The sequence below is a fragment of the Antechinus flavipes genome, chromosome 2 (genome assembly GCF_016432865.1).
Source record: "Antechinus flavipes isolate AdamAnt ecotype Samford, QLD, Australia chromosome 2, AdamAnt_v2, whole genome shotgun sequence".
Lineage (NCBI taxonomy): Eukaryota > Metazoa > Chordata > Mammalia > Dasyuromorphia > Dasyuridae > Antechinus > Antechinus flavipes.
In genome coordinates, this window is record NC_067399.1 from 321,203,853 (window position 1) to 321,222,274 (window position 18,422).

The 18,422-nt window shown below is 36.6% G+C and overlaps 1 protein-coding gene across 7 annotated transcripts in view; it reads left to right on the plus strand.

Annotated features, from left to right (window-relative positions):
- DPF3 (double PHD fingers 3) overlaps nt 1–18,422 on the plus strand; it is a 406,354-nt gene that overhangs the window by 262,382 nt on the left and 125,550 nt on the right. For 4 of the 7 annotated variants that reach the window (XR_007950650.1, XR_007950649.1, XM_051977667.1 and 1 more), the window contains exons 5-7: nt 1,995–2,090; nt 12,966–13,044; nt 14,097–14,138. Coding sequence is in view for 4 of the 7 variants with exons in the window: in XM_051977667.1 (XP_051833627.1) it covers nt 1,995–2,090; nt 12,966–13,044; nt 14,097–14,138 (217 nt within the window). In the remaining 3 variants the exon portion in view is untranslated. The remainder of the gene's footprint in view (nt 1–1,994; nt 2,091–12,965; nt 13,045–14,096; nt 14,139–18,422) is intronic. The other 3 variants (XR_007950651.1, XM_051977668.1, XM_051977670.1) reach the window with 1 other exon arrangement.

Consider the following 18,422-nt stretch of genomic DNA (forward strand, 5'->3'; position numbering starts at 1 on the left):
CTGTATCGCCATATGCCTTCTCTTTTTCTAGCCCCAGCTAAATATTTTTAGGCCAAAGAAAATAATTTTTTAGATTCAAGGTTCTCACCAGATTGCTTAATGGAGAAGAAGTCTCCCACATTACTTCTGAATACTTGACTTCTTTCTCACCAGATACTAGTTATACAAAAATTATCATAAATAGTGAATCACAAAGAAAGCCATTTATCTGAGATAGTTTCAAACAGGAATCAGACAAATTATATAGATTAGATTATCTAATACAGGGGTCCTCAAACTACGGCCTGCGGGCCAGATGCAGCAGTTGAGGATGTTTATCCCCCTCACCCCGGGCTATGAAGTTTCTTTATTTAAAGTCCCACCAAACAAAGTTTTTGTTTTTACTATAGTCCGGCCCTCCAACAGTCTGAGGGACAGTGAACTGGTCCCCTATTTAAAAAGTTTGAGGACTCCTGGGAACATACCAGATAGTACACAGAGTGAACAGTTTTTACATTCATCCTATGATATCTAAAAATATCCTATGATAATCAAAAGAGTGATTGATCCCATCCAAGGGGAAAGACCTAGGAGACTCTAGTGTAACTAGTAAACTAGAACTAGGAATGTATTGACTCCTTTATATGTCAACTTCTTCCCAGAGTCTCTTTTCTTCCTGAGACTTCTCTTGCAAGAGAGCCTGGAACTATATTTATCCTCTTTTAAAATCAGAAGCTGGAAAATGAATCTTTCCCTTCCCAAGTTCTCATAATTCTGTCCAGATGCAAGTACATAGGATTGAGTCATTTTTCTTTCTGTCAATGAGGACAGTTTTATTCAAATGTTTAGGTTTGAACCCTGAGATACAACATATAAAAAATATATGCCTAATTATATACTCCAAGTCTATTACCTCACTTTCAGCCAGTGATAGCATGACTTATCATTGGTTCATTGGAATTGTAACATTGCATTGATCAAATCTCATCTTTCCAAGTTGTTTTTCTTCATACTGTTATTGTTAATGAATAAACTATTCTAATTCTGCTTATTTTACTCTATATCAATTCATTCAATTTTTGCCATGTTTTTCTGAAACTCTTTCATCCTTTCTTATAATGTATTATTCTATTATATCAACATACCATAATTAATTTAGACATTTGTCAACTGATGGCCATCGCCTTTTTTTCCAGTTCTTTGCTAAACAAAAAGTGCTATTATATAATAATATCTAGATAGTGATTTGTGCAAATAATGAATTCCATAAAATGGTCATATGTATTCAAATTTTCAGTATTCAAAGTTATGATTATGTAAAACATGACACTTGTTTTTAGTCCAGTCGAAATATGCACTATGAATTCTTATAATGACTTAGGGGTTTCTTTATATATACTTATTAGGATTTGGTTGTATTTCTGTACATGTGGAATTTTCCCCTCTTTTTTTGATCTCTCTGACATTGAGTAGTGAAGATAATTGGTTTAAAGGGGGAACACAGTTGAATTCAAATTGCTTCCAGGACGGTTGACCCAATTAATAATTCCACCAAAGGTGCACCATTATCTATCTTTCATCAGCTCCTCCAACAATAGTTTTCTTTTTCTTTTTTACCATTCTTGCCAATCTTATAGATATGAAGTAGAATCTGAGAGTCGTTTTAAAGTTAAATATTCTAATTATTAGTGATTTCAGTTTTTAAAAATATGGCTATTAATAACTTGGATTTCTTTAAAGTCAGCTTTTTTTTAAAAGATATTTTTTTTCCTTGGGAAAAAGCTAAAGTGTGAGATTTTGGAATGTTTAGATTTTAGTCAAGTTGCCAAATCCATGAACAACACTTCTGTCTTCAGATATCACTACGTTGCTTTCATTTAAAGTGTTTATATCATAATAATAATTATTTAAAAATTGGATTGGTTGAACTCTTCTTCCCTTCTCTTTTCTCTTTCTCTCTTCTTTCCTTTGCTGTCATCTCTTTAAATGTTCCAACTCTTTTTCTATAATTTCAGAGGGTTCTGGAAAATGATGAAAACGTAGAAGAAGTGAATGAAGAGGAAGATTTAGAAGAAGATACTCCTAAACGAAAGAACAGGACCAGAGGACGGGTAAGTTAGAGGCTCTCCATAGGAGGAAAGGAAGGTATTTTCTGTACCTTAAGATCTTCTGTACCATAAGATCATGGACCTAGAACTCCAAGGGACCTTAGAGGCCACCTAATCTACCTTCTTTGTTTTCTATCTGAGGGAACAATCCCGGGGGAAGTTAAGTTACTTGCTTAAGATTATACAGATAGTAGGTGTTCGAGGCAAGATTAGAACTCAGTTTTCTGCCTCCAGAGTCAGTGTTTTTCCTACTACCTCAGAAAGGACTTTGATCCTCGTGTCATGCAGGAAAAGCTCAACTTTTGCCTCAACTTTTATCAGAGAGGATAATTAGAAAACATTCAGCAAAGGGTACTCCAAAGAGGAGAATAAGCCTTGAATGTTAGTCAAGTGAATGAGTGGGGGCAGCAGAAGAAGGTTTTCTGTTCTCTTCTAGTATGGTTCCCATACTTGGAACAATATTCCACAGAAACATAGAGGCTACAAATGAACATTATTTTGTGCCTGAGTCCTTAGGCATACCTAGGACTGTGGGTCAGTTCAGGTGTGGAGATATGAAAGCTTTAGTGCTATACAGAGTTGGTTTACTGAGAGTCACTTGTGGTTTAATGGGAAGAATTTTGGACTTGGATATAGGTATGAATATAGGCTCCAACATTTGCTAGCTGTGTGACTGTGGGGAGGAAATAAGTAAAGAAGGAAAGGAGGAAGAAAGAAGAAAGGAAAGAAAGGAAAGAGTGAATAAGTGAGGAAGAAAAAAGGAAAGAAAGGAGGGGGAAGAAAATAGGGAAGGAAGAAGGAAAGGAGAGAAATGAAGGAAAGGAGAAAAGGAGGGAAGGAGGGAAAGAAAGAAGGAAAGGAAATAGAGAAGGAAATAAGCATTTTTTGAGTCCATACTATGTAATTGGTACTGTGCTAAGCATTTTTTTTACAGATAATATTTCATTTGATCTTCACAATAACCATGGGAGGTAGATGCCAGCTTTATTCCCATTTTACAGTTGAGGAAACTGAAGCAAATAGAGGTTAAATGACTTAAATGAGTTAGGAAGTGTCTGAGTTTAGATTTGAATTCAGGTCTTCCTGACCCCAGGACTTATGGAAAAGTCATTTAAATTCTCTGAACTTTCCTTATCTATAAAATGGAGACATTAATGATTTCCCAAGAGTTTCATGGAGGAATTAATAGAGTGGGAGTCAGGAAGAACAGTGTTACATTTGAAAATTAAGGTAAACTGAGAGATAAATTTTTGAGCATGATCAATTTATTAGTTAGACTAGTAATAATTAGCAAATTGGGTCAATGGTCCCTTTCAATGACCAAAAGACTACAAGGTATGGCTTATTAGCCTTCATATAGTTTTTGGAAATAGAAGAGAACAAAGAACAGAGTTGGGTAGATGGGGAAGACAATATAATAGGTTAGGTATTATCATGGTAGTATCATGAGAACAATAAGATTGCTTATGTCAAGAAAAATGGGTTAGTCCCCATATAGAGCTAATAATCACTCCTCTCTGAAATTTAAAGAATTTTAATTGTTTTAAGGGAGCCATATGCAATTTATAATCTTTGCATGGGGATCAAAACTATCAGATTTGTTGTGTCTTTGCAAGCAATAAAAATCTCCTAATTCATAAGAATAGTTGAGGACAGATGACATATTTTGGGGGAATGATACAAATTAATTTGTGGGGCTTAAAGATAACAAACAGATGTCCTGAAAATTTCCCAGGCATTGGAGATAAGGTAGATAACAATTTCCCCCATTAATAATTAAGCTAACTCAGAGGGAAAACAAAATTCCTGAGCTCAATTCAAAGACATAGAAAGGGGACTAAAACAGAAACAGAATCAATTAAGGCAAAGAAATATATAATATAGAATAATTTACAAAATAGAATTAATTTAAATTGATTAACTGGGTTCAAATACTATGTCTTTGCCTCCATTGCTACTCAACCTTAATCATTGAATGGATGTGGTCTCTTGTTTTTTTTCACTTGTTTTGTGACTCTAGGTAAGGCATTTCATCTTCTATGTGCCTTTGGCAATAATTTAGGATTATTGTTGATTATTATATGAGTTGTAATCAGTGTTGGTTGGGACAATTTGTTATATTGATGAAATCATAGATTCTTCGAATATTTGGGTAATATCTGCACCATCCCACAGGTTTCTTTTGCAAACTATGCTTAATAAATTTTGTTGTTATTAAGTCATTTTTCAATCATGCCTGACTCTTCATGGCTCCTTTTAGGGGTTAGTTTGCCATTTCCTTCTCCAGTTCATTTTACAGATGAGAAATTGAGGCATGCAGGGTTAAGTAATTTGCCTGGGATCACACAACTAGTACATGTCTGCCTTCATCTCTGACCTTAGAAAGATGAGTCTTCTACCTGTCAGCTAGGGGAGGAGATGGGAGGATGGGGAGAAGGAGGGGAAAATTTGGAACAAAAAGTTTTGCAAGGGTCAGTGTTGAAAAATTACCCATGCATATGTTTTGTAAATAAAAAGCTTTAATAAAAAATAAAATAAAATAAAATAAAAAAAAGAAAGATGAGTCTTCTCTTCTACATGCCCAATACTCTTTCCACAGTGCTACCTGTCTGCCTTGGGAAATTTTAAAGTACTACATAAATGTGAGACATTCTATATTATTATTATTATTACTGGGTTAATAATAAAAATATTTGCATTTTTGTTCCTTTTCTATTACTTAGCACCTTAGAGACCCTGGAAAAGTTAGTTTTCCTGTGCCTCAGTTTCTCAATTTGTAAATTGGAAATAATTCCTTTCTTATATTCTGTGATTTCTATGAACACAAAAGAAGACAATGATTTCTAAATGCTTCACATATGCAAGGTGATATTATATGTCCTGTGACTAGAGAAGTTGGGAATTGGGGTCAGAGAACTACATATGCTTCAGATAAGCTGCCTGAGGCTTGGCATATGGAAGCATATGGAGATGGAATACCAACTATTTACCATTTGGTGATTAGCTGGAATATTTGTTCTTGGTATGGAGATACTCAGAGGTTTGGAAGGGGAAGTAAATTGTGTTACTTTAGCTTTGCTTATATTGTTTGACTTTCTTGCCCTTAGTCATAGATTCATTGAGATGGAAGGAACTTTTGGAAAATCATCTGTTTCATCCTGTTTCCTGGCTCTGGTTCTCTATAATTGGTTGATCTGCTCTATCTCATTGTGTTCTGATAATATGTAAAGTATTTTAAAAAATATTGAAAATATTTTTAAAAATTCAATTTACATTTATTGAGTGCCTGCTGTTTGCCAGGATTCATGTTAGGTTGGTGTTTTTCCTTCCATATGGGAGAGGACTATGACATTAAGGAGGTGATGCCATGATATACAAATGAATTGGATTTAATGCCAGGGCACCCACCTCACTTTCTCCTCCAGAGCCATTTGGGTCCAGTGGCCTGATAGAGATCAGGATGACTGGAGATGGTCCTGGATGAAATGGGAGACCTTGACGTTTTTAAGCTAAGATATTTAACTGGTCTCCATTTGACTAAGACCACACCCATTCAGTGATTAAGGTTGAGTAGCAATGGAGGCAAAGAATGGCTTTTGTCAAGTCTTACCTACAAAGGAAGGACCTCATGAGGGGTAGTTGTACTGCTTTCTCATGATACCTTATTGCTAAAAAAAATATGCCTTGTGTCCTGACCCCAGTAGACAAAAATCATCAATTTACATAGAACAGTAACTGTCATTTACATAGCAATTTAGTTTATAAAGTTTATAAAATGACTATGGATGAGGTTATTCTCCATTTTAAAGATGAGGAAGCTGAGATTTTGAGAAGTTCAAAGTAGTCACACATCTGGTAAGTTATCAGAGCTGATTTATGAAGCAAGATCTCCAAGTCTAGGGACCTTTGCATGAAGATTATGTTCTTCTTATGTATATAGAGACAACTACATGATATAGCAGGATACAGTGTGAAGGAAAAATGAATAAATAAATGTGGGAGGGGAAGACCCTCAGGGTTTCTGCTATCAAGTTAAACAGTCCCTACCTTCAAAGAGCTTAACTTCTGTTGGAGAAAAACAACAGATAATGAAATGTTTAAGATGCAAAGTAATTTCAGGAAAGGGGGGTGGGAGGCAAAAGCACTAATAACTGGGGATGTGGGATTAGAAAAGGCACTAAAGCTAAGCCTTAAATGGCACCAGAGATTTCTTGCAGGTAGTTTGGTTGGGTGTAGTGATGGGTGGAGAGAAATAGGATAAGGAGACTAGTGCAGTACATTAGGAGTGTATATTGATTAAGCATTGATTAAGAACTTACTATGTGCCTGCTACTATGCTAAGTGCTAAGAATTCTGATATGGTTATCCTTTCCATATCATGACTTTCCCCATCATGGTTTTGATATATTGTGGGTTGGCATAAAAAAATTAAATGGGAATTTTTAATTCCCATTTTTTGGGAGTTTTGCAGAAGTTGCAAATGACTTGCAAAGGCTAGCAGATGACAGAAAAAAGTTTAGAAATTCAGAAATGCTTAAAATATATGTATAGTATTGAATGATATAAATCTATTTTACCTTTTTATACCACGTTTTACAATAAGATATTGTAAACACTCCACAAAAGAAAGAGAAAAATTCAGATTCTTTGGTGTGAAAAGATAGTCATAAATTTTATGCAGATTATCCAGATTGGGGGTACCATACCCCTAGTGGAAGTGTGGAAAGTGTGGAAGAAATAACTATAAAACTACAAAAAATAAGATAGTCTCTTCTCTTAGGGATCTTATGTTTTAATGGGAAAGAGAACATGGAAAAGATAGAGGACTGGTATCATGATATGGTGAGGAAATGGCTGGGAAGTGATATATAAATTGATTCTGAAATAAATAAGGTGAAAGATCATCCATTAGATCTAAGGTGGTTTCAGGATCTGAAACCAAGGAAATCTTTACAGATCTTGAGGAAGGAACTGACAGGTCAGTGATGTTTAGGGATAGGGAAACTGACGAGGGGTGTATTATATCTTTGTGCATATGAGGTGCTGGTCTAGGATTGCAGCAATGGGGAGGGGAGAGAAAGGAACAAATCCAAAAACATTGCAAAGGAAAAAAATAAGATTTAGAGGCTGGTTGGATGGAGGTGGTAAAGGAGAGGAAAGAATTAAAGATGACTTAGTGAGCAAATATTTACCTGGAAGGGTGGTAGTACCAATGACAGAATTTCTTTACAGAATATTATGACATTTCTGTCATTATGCTTGACTATTTTCACGTGTTCAGAGGCTATTGTGACAGAACTTCTGGAGCGAGCCATGTACCATGTGGCACTGAAGTAATTGTAGTACCATTGTGTTTATTCTTACTGTTGTTAACAGTATTGATAATAGTAACGATAATAGTGATGTAATAGCGACTCTTTGCACTGATCTTTCAGAGTTGTCGTGAGGATCAAATGAGATATTTGTAAAGCACGGCACAGTAACTGGCATATAGTAAGCATTTAATGAGTGCTTGGCTCTCTCCCTCCCTCCTTTTCCACTTCTTTTTTTCTCTCCCCTCCCTTGTCCTTCTCTCTCCTTCCCTTCCTTTCCCTTCTCTCCCCTCCCCTCCCCTCCTCTTTCATAGGAAAAACTAGCACCTCCCTTTAATATATAGGGCCATTGAGGCTCAGAGAGGTTGGGTGTGTCCCAAGATCACACAAATGGTAGAGCTGGCACTGCTGATTCCTTGCAACCCTGGATTTTTCTGGTCTTGGAAGGAAACACAATATATCTTGAGAACTCTTTATTATTTTAAAAAATGATTATTAGGCTCTTTTGTTTTTAATTACCTTAATTTCAAAATAAATCCCTTTTCTCTCTACCATCCAATGATAAAAAAGGGGGGGCAAAGCATTTTACCAAAAATAACCAACACATTGACCAAGTATGACAATATATGCAATATTTTATACCCATATCCTCCCCAAATCCCTTTGCCAAGAAGAGAAGGAAATAGATTTTCTCAGTCCTTTTCTGGGGTCAATTTTAGTTTATTTAAGCAGCAAATCCTGTAAAGAATAGAGCATGAAACTTGGAGTTAGGAAGACACATATTCAAATCCTGCCTTAAGATATTAGTTCTGTGACTCTGGGTAAATTAGTTTCATCTTTTTGTGCCTCGCTTTCCTCATCTGTAAAATTTATTTTATTTTATTTTTGGTGAGATAGTTGAGGTCAAGTTGTTTGCCTAGGGTCACAGCTAGTAAGTGTTAACTGAGTCAGATTTGAACTCAGGTTCTCCTCCTGACTTCAGGGCTGGTATTTTATCTACTACCCCATTTAGTTGTGAATCCTTCCCCTTCTCTCCTCTTCCCCCCCCCCCCCCCCCCCCCCCCCCCCGCCTCATCTGTAAAATTAAAAGTTGAATTAGACAATTGCTAAGATCCCTTCTGGTTCAAAAACTTATTTTTATTTACATTTTTGAAGCTATTGTGTACATTATTTTCCTGGTTCTGCTTATCTCTATCTTTATCAGCTCATACGCCTATCCATGCTCCCCTGAATATTTTTCATATCTATCATTTCTCACGGTATTTTATTACTTCATGCACCAACATTAGTTGATGAGTTCTGTCATTATTATTATTACCTAGTTCATTATTACCTTCATAAGCATTGCTGTGAATATTCTTGGAAAATATGGGCTTTTTTCTCTCTTTGACTTCCTTAGGGTAGAAGTTGTATCTCTAGGTCAAAGACAAGGAATATTTTAGTATAATTCTAAATTGTTTTTCAGAATGATTAAACCAATTCATAGCTTTGCCAACAGTGTATCAGCTAACTTGACTATTTTTCCATAATTTGTCATCTTTGACAATAATTAGCTAGGTATGAGGCAAAGTCTCTCTTTAAGGAGAGACGGTAGAAGGGAGCAGATCTGTCCCTTTTTGTGTTTGTCTCCAGTTTCCCCATTACTTTTTCCCTTCCTTTCCCTCCCACATACATGGGTTCCTAATTTCTTTTGACTTTCCCATTGTTTTGGGGAACCAGAACTCTGACCTGGAAGTTATGGATTGTTTGACCCTTCTAACATGAAAAAAATTTATCAAGTGTACAATAGTATTATGTCTAAAAAACCAATGTACATGCTTTAATTAAAATATTGTATTGCTAAAAATGTTAACCAGCACCTGAGCCTTCAGTGTTTAATCTTTTTGATGATGGAGGGTCTTTCTTTGATATTGTTGACTGCTGACTGGTCAGGGTAGTGATTGCTTAAGGCTGTCTCAAAATAAGACAACAATGCAGTTTGCTGTATCAATTGACTCTTCCTTTCACAAAAAGTTTCTCTGTAGTATACCATGCTGTTTGACAGCATTTTACCTATAGTAGAACTTCCTTCAAAATGGACGTTAAGCCTCTTAAATCCTGCTGCTGCTTTTTCAGCTAAATTTATATAACATTCTTCGATATTGTTGTGACTCAGGGAAGGGAGGCCCAAGGAACAGGGAGAGAGACAGGGTAATGGCTGGTTGGTGAAACAATCAGAACACACACAATATTTATTGATTAAGTTTATGTAGTCTTATATGGATGTGGTTCATGACTCCCCAAAACAATCATAATAGCAATATCAAAGATTACTGATCATAGTCACTATAATAAACATAATAATAATAATAATGAAAAAGTGTGAAATAATATGAGAATTACCAAAATGTGATGTAGACAGGATATAAGCATTTGTTATTGGAAAAATGATGCTGATAAACATGCTTGATGAAAATTTGACACAAGTCTAAGATTGATTAAAAAAATGACTTGGAATATCTACAAAGTATGAGTGAAGTGCAATAAAACAAGGTATGCCTGTACTTTTGCCTTACAAATTCCTAAGCAGATAAAAATGTGGCCTATAAGAACTTTCATTTTTTCAGAAAACAAGATTGTGCTACTTCCCTTGCTTAACAACATTTACTGTTAGATAGTTCTTCATAATATATACCTTAAATTTCTAATTCTAGTCATTGTTTGTTATCACTAAAAATGGAAAATAGCTATTTCCAATAGTATATACTCAAGTTTTTGAGTATCCTTCTTATATTTAAAGAAACAAGTTCCTCCCTCACTTTTTGAACAACCTCCAATCATGTATTTTTGGTTAAAAATACCCTAATACTTAATTATGTATACATGTAAATGTACAAATGTATAGGTAAATACACACATACTCATGGATGTGCATATGCATTTGTCTGTGTGTGTGTGTGTGTGTGTGTGTGTGTGTGTGTGTGTGTACTGTGTTGGGTGCTGGGGATACAAAAATGAATTGAGCCCTAACCTCAAGGATGTTTTAGAAAATAACAAGGGAGATAAGACATTATATAATTAACTATAATCCATGAACCAATAAGAAAGCTCTTTTTAATCCTGGCCTCTAGTAGACCCAAGTTCAGTCCTGGGGAACCCTGACCTCAAGGAGAAGGGATCAGGCTTTTCTCTTGAACTCTTGGGCTTATATTTCCTTCACCTCTGAGGCCCAGTGAAAATTTTTTTTTTTAATTTCCCCAAATCATAAGCAGATTTATTTAGAGGTTAGGAGTAAACAGTGGGACTCAGGTAAGAACAAATAGAAAATAACAGTCTGTGGCAGTGAATAATCCTTTCCTTAGAGGTCTATGTTCTGGGTAACTCCTATGCTTATTCCCCTATACTGGTGTTTCCCTCTACAATTTTTTTTAAAATTATTTTTTGTCACCATGAACTTGAGAGACACCAAATACACATGGCCATTTTTACCTATAAATAAGAGGAGAAAAAGTATTTTGTGTGAAACCACAAGTCTACTTAATTTTTTTTTTTAGGAAAATAAGAAATAAATTTAACAAATTAGTTTCAAAACTGCCTTATTGTTTGTGTCTCTCTATGAACTTTCTCCTGTTTTGTTTTTATATTTTGGCATGACTGTCACTAGCCCCATTTTTTCCCCCAAATATAAAAAAATCCTATCTTATGACAAATGAGTAGATTGAAATAAAACAGAATCTACACATTAGCTATGTCTGAATGATTATGTATGTCTCCTGTATCATCTTTTCATCTGAGTTGGGGAGAGTAGCATATTTTATGGAGTTGTGGTTCTAATTGCACAGTTTGTCAAAACTTTTCAGAGTGTTTTCCTTTACAATGTTTTTATTGCATAGGGGAAGGGTTGTTAGTCTTTTTTTTGTGTATCATGAACCTTCTTGGAAAGCTGGAAAAGCAATGGATCCCATCTTAGCATCATAATTCTGATTAATTCTGAGAAATAATTGAAGGGAATATTAAACTTCAGTAAGTGAACATGAAGATGTAAATTTTTCCCACTTAAGTTTGCAGACTTCCATGGAACCCAGGCTAAGAACTCCTAACTTCTTAAGCTTAATCTCCTGGTTCTACTCTCTTGATTCTGTATCAATTCATAGAGGTTTTCCCAGGTTTATCTCAATCTATTCCTTTCATCATTTCTTATAACACTATATTATTCCCTTCCATTCATATATCATATGAGATCTCTTAAAGCTTTGTTTTGGCTTTGGCTTGATATAGTGCCTTTTAGAGAAGTTACTCAAAAAACAAAGTAGCAGATATCAAGGATAGAACAACTATGTATTTCCATTATAACAAAAGCAATTCTTAAAACACAAAAGACTTCTAAGTTTGAGTTGACAAATAACTTAAAATATGAAACAGTAGCTCACAATTCCCATTATGCTCTCCTGGGAAATAGGATAGACTTCGAAGAGCCTTATGGGAATGTTTAATTAGAAGAGCAGCTCAGAGTTCAGATCTTTTCCTCTAAAAAGGGTATACTTTCAGAAAATACCTTTTGTTAGCACTCCATAACTCTTAGCCTTTTAAACTCACAAGGCTATAAACATCCATCTCAAGATCACTGATTGGCCATTTGTACTCAGGGAAAACCAAAATGAATAAGGCAGCTAGGGACTAAAGAGTCAGACTTAGACTCACCTAGAGAAGTAGACATACTCACTGCTATATGTGAATAGTCATCATAATTGTTTCTGGAAAATAGTAGAAAAATCCCTATTGACCACTTGTTTGAAATGGAAGAAGAGTAAACTAGAATGGAAGTTATTTCTCCTTTCAAAGCTTCTCAGATTGATAATCCTTCCTGCTTATAGCTCCTGGTAATGGAGATCAAGCAGGAACCACTATTCCCTTTAGCAAGTGACTAGAGATTGGGGTTCATCAAAAGGATCCAGGATACTTCAGCTCCATAGAAAGTGCCCCAGTCTAATGGATCAGGAAGATGACTGCCCCAATTTTACCCCTTGACTTTATCATAAAAGTTAAACTGTATTTAAATGCAAAAGAAGGATAAAAAGTATGGAATTCAAGCAGAGATAGATCCCTTATAGAGGTAAAGAAATGTAAGAGAGCATCATAGAGGAAGTGATCCCTGAATTTGACCTTAAAGGAAAAGGATTGCAAAAGACAGACATGGAGGTCTGTGTTCCAGGTACCAAGAGTGGTCAGGGGACAGTTAGTCTTTCACCCCACCACTCCCTCCCCCTACCTCTCCTAATACCTGTGTGTGGGAAACTAGAAGGTTCAAGAGCTTGTGGAACAGAATGAATGAATGAAAAAAGTTATTAAGCACTTATTTTGTAAGTGCTTCTAAGGTCTGAGGATACAAAACCCTTCAGGAAGCTCATATTTACTTTTGTGGGACAAAACATAGAAATTTACTGAGTCATAAGACAGAGACATCCTAAAGATGTAGTGGTGCAGCATCACAGCAGATAATAAATAAAGCCTGGAGGATCTTGGGAGCAGAATGAGGAGCAGGAGAGTCCCCTGGACATGGTCCTAAATTCTTCAATTCTCTTTTTAGGCCCGTGGTTCTGCAGGTGGCAGGAGAAGGAATGATGCTGCCTCTCAGGAAGACCAAGATAAACCGTACGTCTGTGATAGTAAGTATAGCCACACTGCTCTTCCTCTCTCTCCCTTTCCCTGAGCTCCTACTGTCCCTTACAAATCCCTTGGCTGTCAGCCTAGGCTACCTGGCTTCAGCTGCCACCAGGGCTTCTTTTCCCTTACCCTTTAGGGAGATTATTATTTATTTTTGCTGTTCCCTGGCTTGCATGTTGTGGTCTGCTGCTGCTGCTGCTGCTCTTGCTGTGCTGCTGCTGCTCCTGCTGCCATCACTGCCGCTGCTGCTGCTGCTGCTGCTGCTGTGGCTGCTACTGCTGCAGCTGCTGCTGCCTCTTCTTCTTCTTCTCCTCCCTATCCTCTTCTTCCTCTTCATCTTCCTCCTCCCCCCCTTGCTGCTACTACCTCCTCTGTGAGTGTTTCTGCATGAGGGGGAAGGAAGTGAAATGGAAAGATCCCTTCAGCAAGATTCCTGCTGGGCCCAAGACTGCAACAGTTCAGCTCTCTGGCATTGTGCTACTTCATGGCTTCTCTCTGTCTCTGTCTCTCTCTACCCTTTCTCTTCTTTCTTTCCCTCCCTCCTTCTCTCTCTCCTTCCTTTCTCCCTCTTTCCTCCCTCTCTTCTATATCTTTTTCTCAGTGTATCATTATCTGTCTTTATTTCTCTCTGTCTGTCTCTTTCTCTCTCTTTTCTCCTTCTTTTCCTTTCCTTTCTTTCTCCTTCCTCTTCTTCTCTCTTCTCTTTGTCTCCCTGTTTTCTCCTCTCTCTTTACCTTTCTCTCCTTTCTCCTCCCTCTTTATCTTCCTCCCTTCCTCTATCTTTTCTTTCTCTCCTTCCCTCCCATTTCATCTCTCTCTCCTCTTGTCTGTCCCTCTCTCTCTCTCTTTCCCTCTCTCTTCTTTTCCCCTTCTCACTTCTCTCTCCTTCCCTCCCTTTTCCCCTCTCTATCTTTCCCCCCTCTCTATCTCTTTTTGTCTTTCTTTATCTCTGTCTCTCTCTGTCTCTGTTTGCCTCTCTGTCTTTGTCTCTCTCTTTCTCTCTCTCTCCCTCTCTCCTTTTAAGATTCACCCTCTATTTCTTTCTTTGTTTCAGATAGTTACAAACAAAAGCATAACCCCAAAACCTCCGACAAAGGTACTTGGTTCTTGTATCTTTTCATTTATTCTTCCCATTAATTTTCTTCTTTTCCCTCTTTCTTTGCATAGGGAAGGCTATGAATCTATATAATGGTGACTACTTTTATTTTAATCAATTTTCTTCCCTCTCTCCCTCCTTCCCTCCCTATTGAACATAGAGTCTTTCCACTTCACTAAAATCTCTTTGATGAGTAACCAGCTAGTGTAGGAAGGTAGGGATTAGCAAATAATACCGCAGTAGGTCAGTGAGAAACAAGCAGTGGTTTTGTAAAGGGACAAGAAACTTGAATTTATCAAAGATTTATATACAATGTGATCTGACTTAATAAAGAGAAAGATTTGGTCTTCTTTCCAAGTATAGCACCCATAGCATTGTCTATGAAAGCCTCTGGACAGACAGAAGCTTTTTGTCCTAGATAGCTTCTCATTGTCCAGGAAACCCTTTGCTTCTACTTTAGCAAGGACATCTATTAAAACCACAGTCCCTATTAAGGGACTATTAAGCTTTTCTTTATTGTTATTACTTATTTATTTTGTTTTGAGGCAATTGTGGTTAAGTGGCTTGCCCAGGGTCACACAGTTAGAACATGTTTGGTGTCTGAGACCAGATTTGCTCAGACCTTAGGGCTCAGGTCCTACTGAATTCAAAACCAGTGTTCAATCCACTATGCCATCTAGCTGTCCCTCAAGTTCTTTTTATCTGTTCACCAACCTGAGAAGACATACCATATCTGCAAGTGATTATTCCTACCAGCTCCTTTCCAGGATGCCAGACAGGTCAATATACAAAGAGTTTAGGGGATCATTTACTATTTGGCATTGGAGATATATCCTGGAGCCCTAAGTCCCTCATGTTTAAATATAATATTTACAATTGTGGGCATACTTATGTACCATATTGGAATAGGGACAGAAGGTAATCAGTAGATAGTGGTCATGGGGGGCAGAGTAGTGACTTTCCCTATATTGATCTTTAAAAGTTGTTCAATGTTCGATAACTAGAGTTTATTTCATTATCAAAATTCCAATCCTTGTAGGTTTTTTTAATTCATTGTCTCACCATATGGTACCAATGGGAAACAGCACAGTGTGGAGGCAAGAATTCTGGATCTTCTCTTAGAAAAACTGAGTTTGAACCTCAGTTCTGCTGTTTATTGCCTGGAAGTTACAAACTTTCCAGGACTTTGTTTCTTTAGTTGTAAAATGAGATGGAGGAACCAGATGATCTCTAAGGTATCTTTCAGGTCCAAATCTCATAAACCTGTTACTCTTGTAGGGAATGACACATATTAACATAATTCCATCCAATAATAAATTGGGAATATCAGCATATTCTACTGTCATCTTTTCAACATATAAAGTAAGATAGAACCTGTTTTGATCCTGGGCAGTAGACACAGTTTAATTTCCCTGATGAGGTTCAAACACATCCCTTCCTACATCAAAGATTTGTCTTGATCCACTGTAATCCTAGCCTGCCAGCTCCCTAAAGGTCTCTGTTGTTCTGGGGCAATGAAATGTGAAGTTTCCTTGGCCCCTTCAAAGAAGGGTCAGTAGTTTTGTCTTCTTGCCAAAGAAGGCATTTTCATGTATAAAGGAAAATGGGATATATCTATAATACCTGTTTCTTGTTCTATGTGGGTTTTTTTAAAAGTTATCTGTTCACTTCTTGTAATTTAATATGAAGAATTTATCCATTGAAGCTGAGACTGGTTAGCCCTTAGATAAAGGTTTTGCATTGGCTTCCTAACTAAATTTGAATTTAAACTTAGATTTTTTCCCAATTCACTCTGTACTCTTTTTCTGCCTGTCACCTTCTATTTCCTTTCCTTACCTATTTAATTTCAGACCTCAGCCCTTATCTTCCTTGTTGGATGCTTCTTTGCTGGGCATGATTCTCTTGCCCATTTTCTCCTTTCTATATCTCTTCCCTCTGCAACCATAGAATAATATCTTTCTTATAAACCATTTAGGTCAAACCATGTTAGGTCATAAATTCTTCCTTTATTCACAGATCTGATGGGTAAAATATTCCTTGCTCTCCTAATTTGCTGATGTTATCACCCTTTATGTCTAAATCATGTACTCATTTTGACCGTATCTTGGTATATGCTATGAGTCGTTGATTTCTAGCTCATTTCTGTTAAACCACTTTCCAGTTTTTCTGGCAATTTTTGTTAAATAATGATTTCTTTTCCCCAAATCTTGAAACTTTTGGTCTGTCAAACACCATATTACCAAAGACACTTACTATTGTGCATAGTATACCTAATCTATTCCACTGATCTAACATTCGGTTTCCCAATCAGTGCCAGATTGTTAAGACTTGATACTACTAAGCCACCTTCCTTCACATTTTTTTTCCATTTACTCTTTGGGTATTCTTGATGTTTTGTTCTTCCAGATGAGTTTGGTTATGATTTTTTCCTAGCTCCATAAAATAATTTATTTTGGTAATTTTATCTTATGGCCCTGAAAAAGTAAATTAATTTAGGTAGAATTGTCATTTTTATTATATTGACTTGGCCTACTCATGAGCAATTAATATCTTCTCACTAATTGTTTAGATCTGACATTATTTATATGAAAAGTGTTTTGTAATTGTGTTCATATAGTCCCTGATTTTGTATTAGCAAATAGATTCCCAAGTATTTTTCATTGTCTGCATTTATTTTAAATGGAATTTCTCTTTCTATCTTTTCCTGCTGGACTTTGTTGATAATATATAAAAATACTGATGATTTATCTAGGCTTATCCCCTCCCCTTTTTTGCCTTGAGTGGGGCCAAGGACTGCAGCTTCCTGTTTCTGTATTCAGGCTTTCTGGGTAAATTATCTGGCAGCTTGGTGATTAATGGACTTTATTTTTATCTAGCGCCCTTCAGACTTGTGATCCTTTGGGACAGGAATGACCTTTGAAGAGGTCATGTGGCCCATCCCCCTGTACTGGACAAAGAATGCTTTTAATAATCCCTAATGCATCCTAAGTAGAGAGGTGTCTGGTCTCTTCTATGAATGTCCCCAGAGAGCGGGGGTTACTATAGCTGCCCTTTCCCCATTATTTCAGCTGTTCTTTGAATGATGGTCTTTCCTTACTATGGATCGAAATTTTCCCTACTGTAACCCTATTGCCTTTTGTTCCCTCCCCCTGAAACAAAATGAATATCTGCAGTTCTGGCAGTCCATTTTAACCTTCTTCTCTGGGCTGCCTGATCATGCCTACCTTTCTATATGCCTCCCCTGGTTCTGTTCTCCAGAACAAAATCTGTCAATTATGTGACGCTTCCTCTTCTGTGCTTTCTTTCATGCCTGGGGCTAAGTTAAGTGCTCAGATCTGAAACTGTGTCAAGGTCTAGTCAGTGATGAATGGAATAGACTCATTTTTCTGTAAACTTTAAAGGGTTATATTAATGTGAGTTTTCCTTTTTTCTCCCCTTAAAACAACAACAGCAACTAACACTAGCACTGAACAGGGCTGTACTTTGACTACAGCTCCACTCACTGATACATCGATATATTTTGGCAGTATCATTACTTTGTATACACTGTCCCTTGCAAGTTCCCAATCCTCTTCAGTTTTGATACTGGCACTGGTACCCAGTCAAGTGTATACTAGATTATATTTATGCATTTGGTGACCCTTTCCTTCAGCAATCACTTTATATTTTCCCCTATTGAACCTCAATAAAGAAATGCAATAATATGTGACTTCAATATATAAGATTCAATAAGGACAAATTTCTTAAGATTGCACAGTAGTTAAATTCCATTCCCCACAGATTTGTAATCCCTGCCATCTTTGTATTGTCTGCCAGTTGGATCTGCATAATTCCCTACTCCATCTTTCAAGTCATTAATGAAAATATCAAGTCATCTTGGACTCAGAAGAGGCCCTTATGAGTCCCCATGCAGCTCTTCTTCCAATGTAGATGTGGAATGCTTAATGATTATTTTTCAAGTTTGATTTTGTTTAACCAGCCTTGGTATTTATTCCTTAGTATAGCTGTTCGATTGTGTTCTCATTTCCAATTTCCCCTAGGAGAGGGGCAGATGGAACAGTATTAAGTGCTTTGCTTACTAATGCCAGTTGATAGATATTTTGTCTATTGCTTTCATCTAGCCACTGGGTATCCTGTTTCGGAGAAATACTAAATTATTTGAATGTGGTGAGTTTTTTTTTTTTTTTGACCTATTCATGGTGCCTCTGGTCTTATACTTTATTTTCCTGCAAGTAATCACAATGCTACTGCTTTATTAACTATCTTATAGTTTGCCAAGTTTGG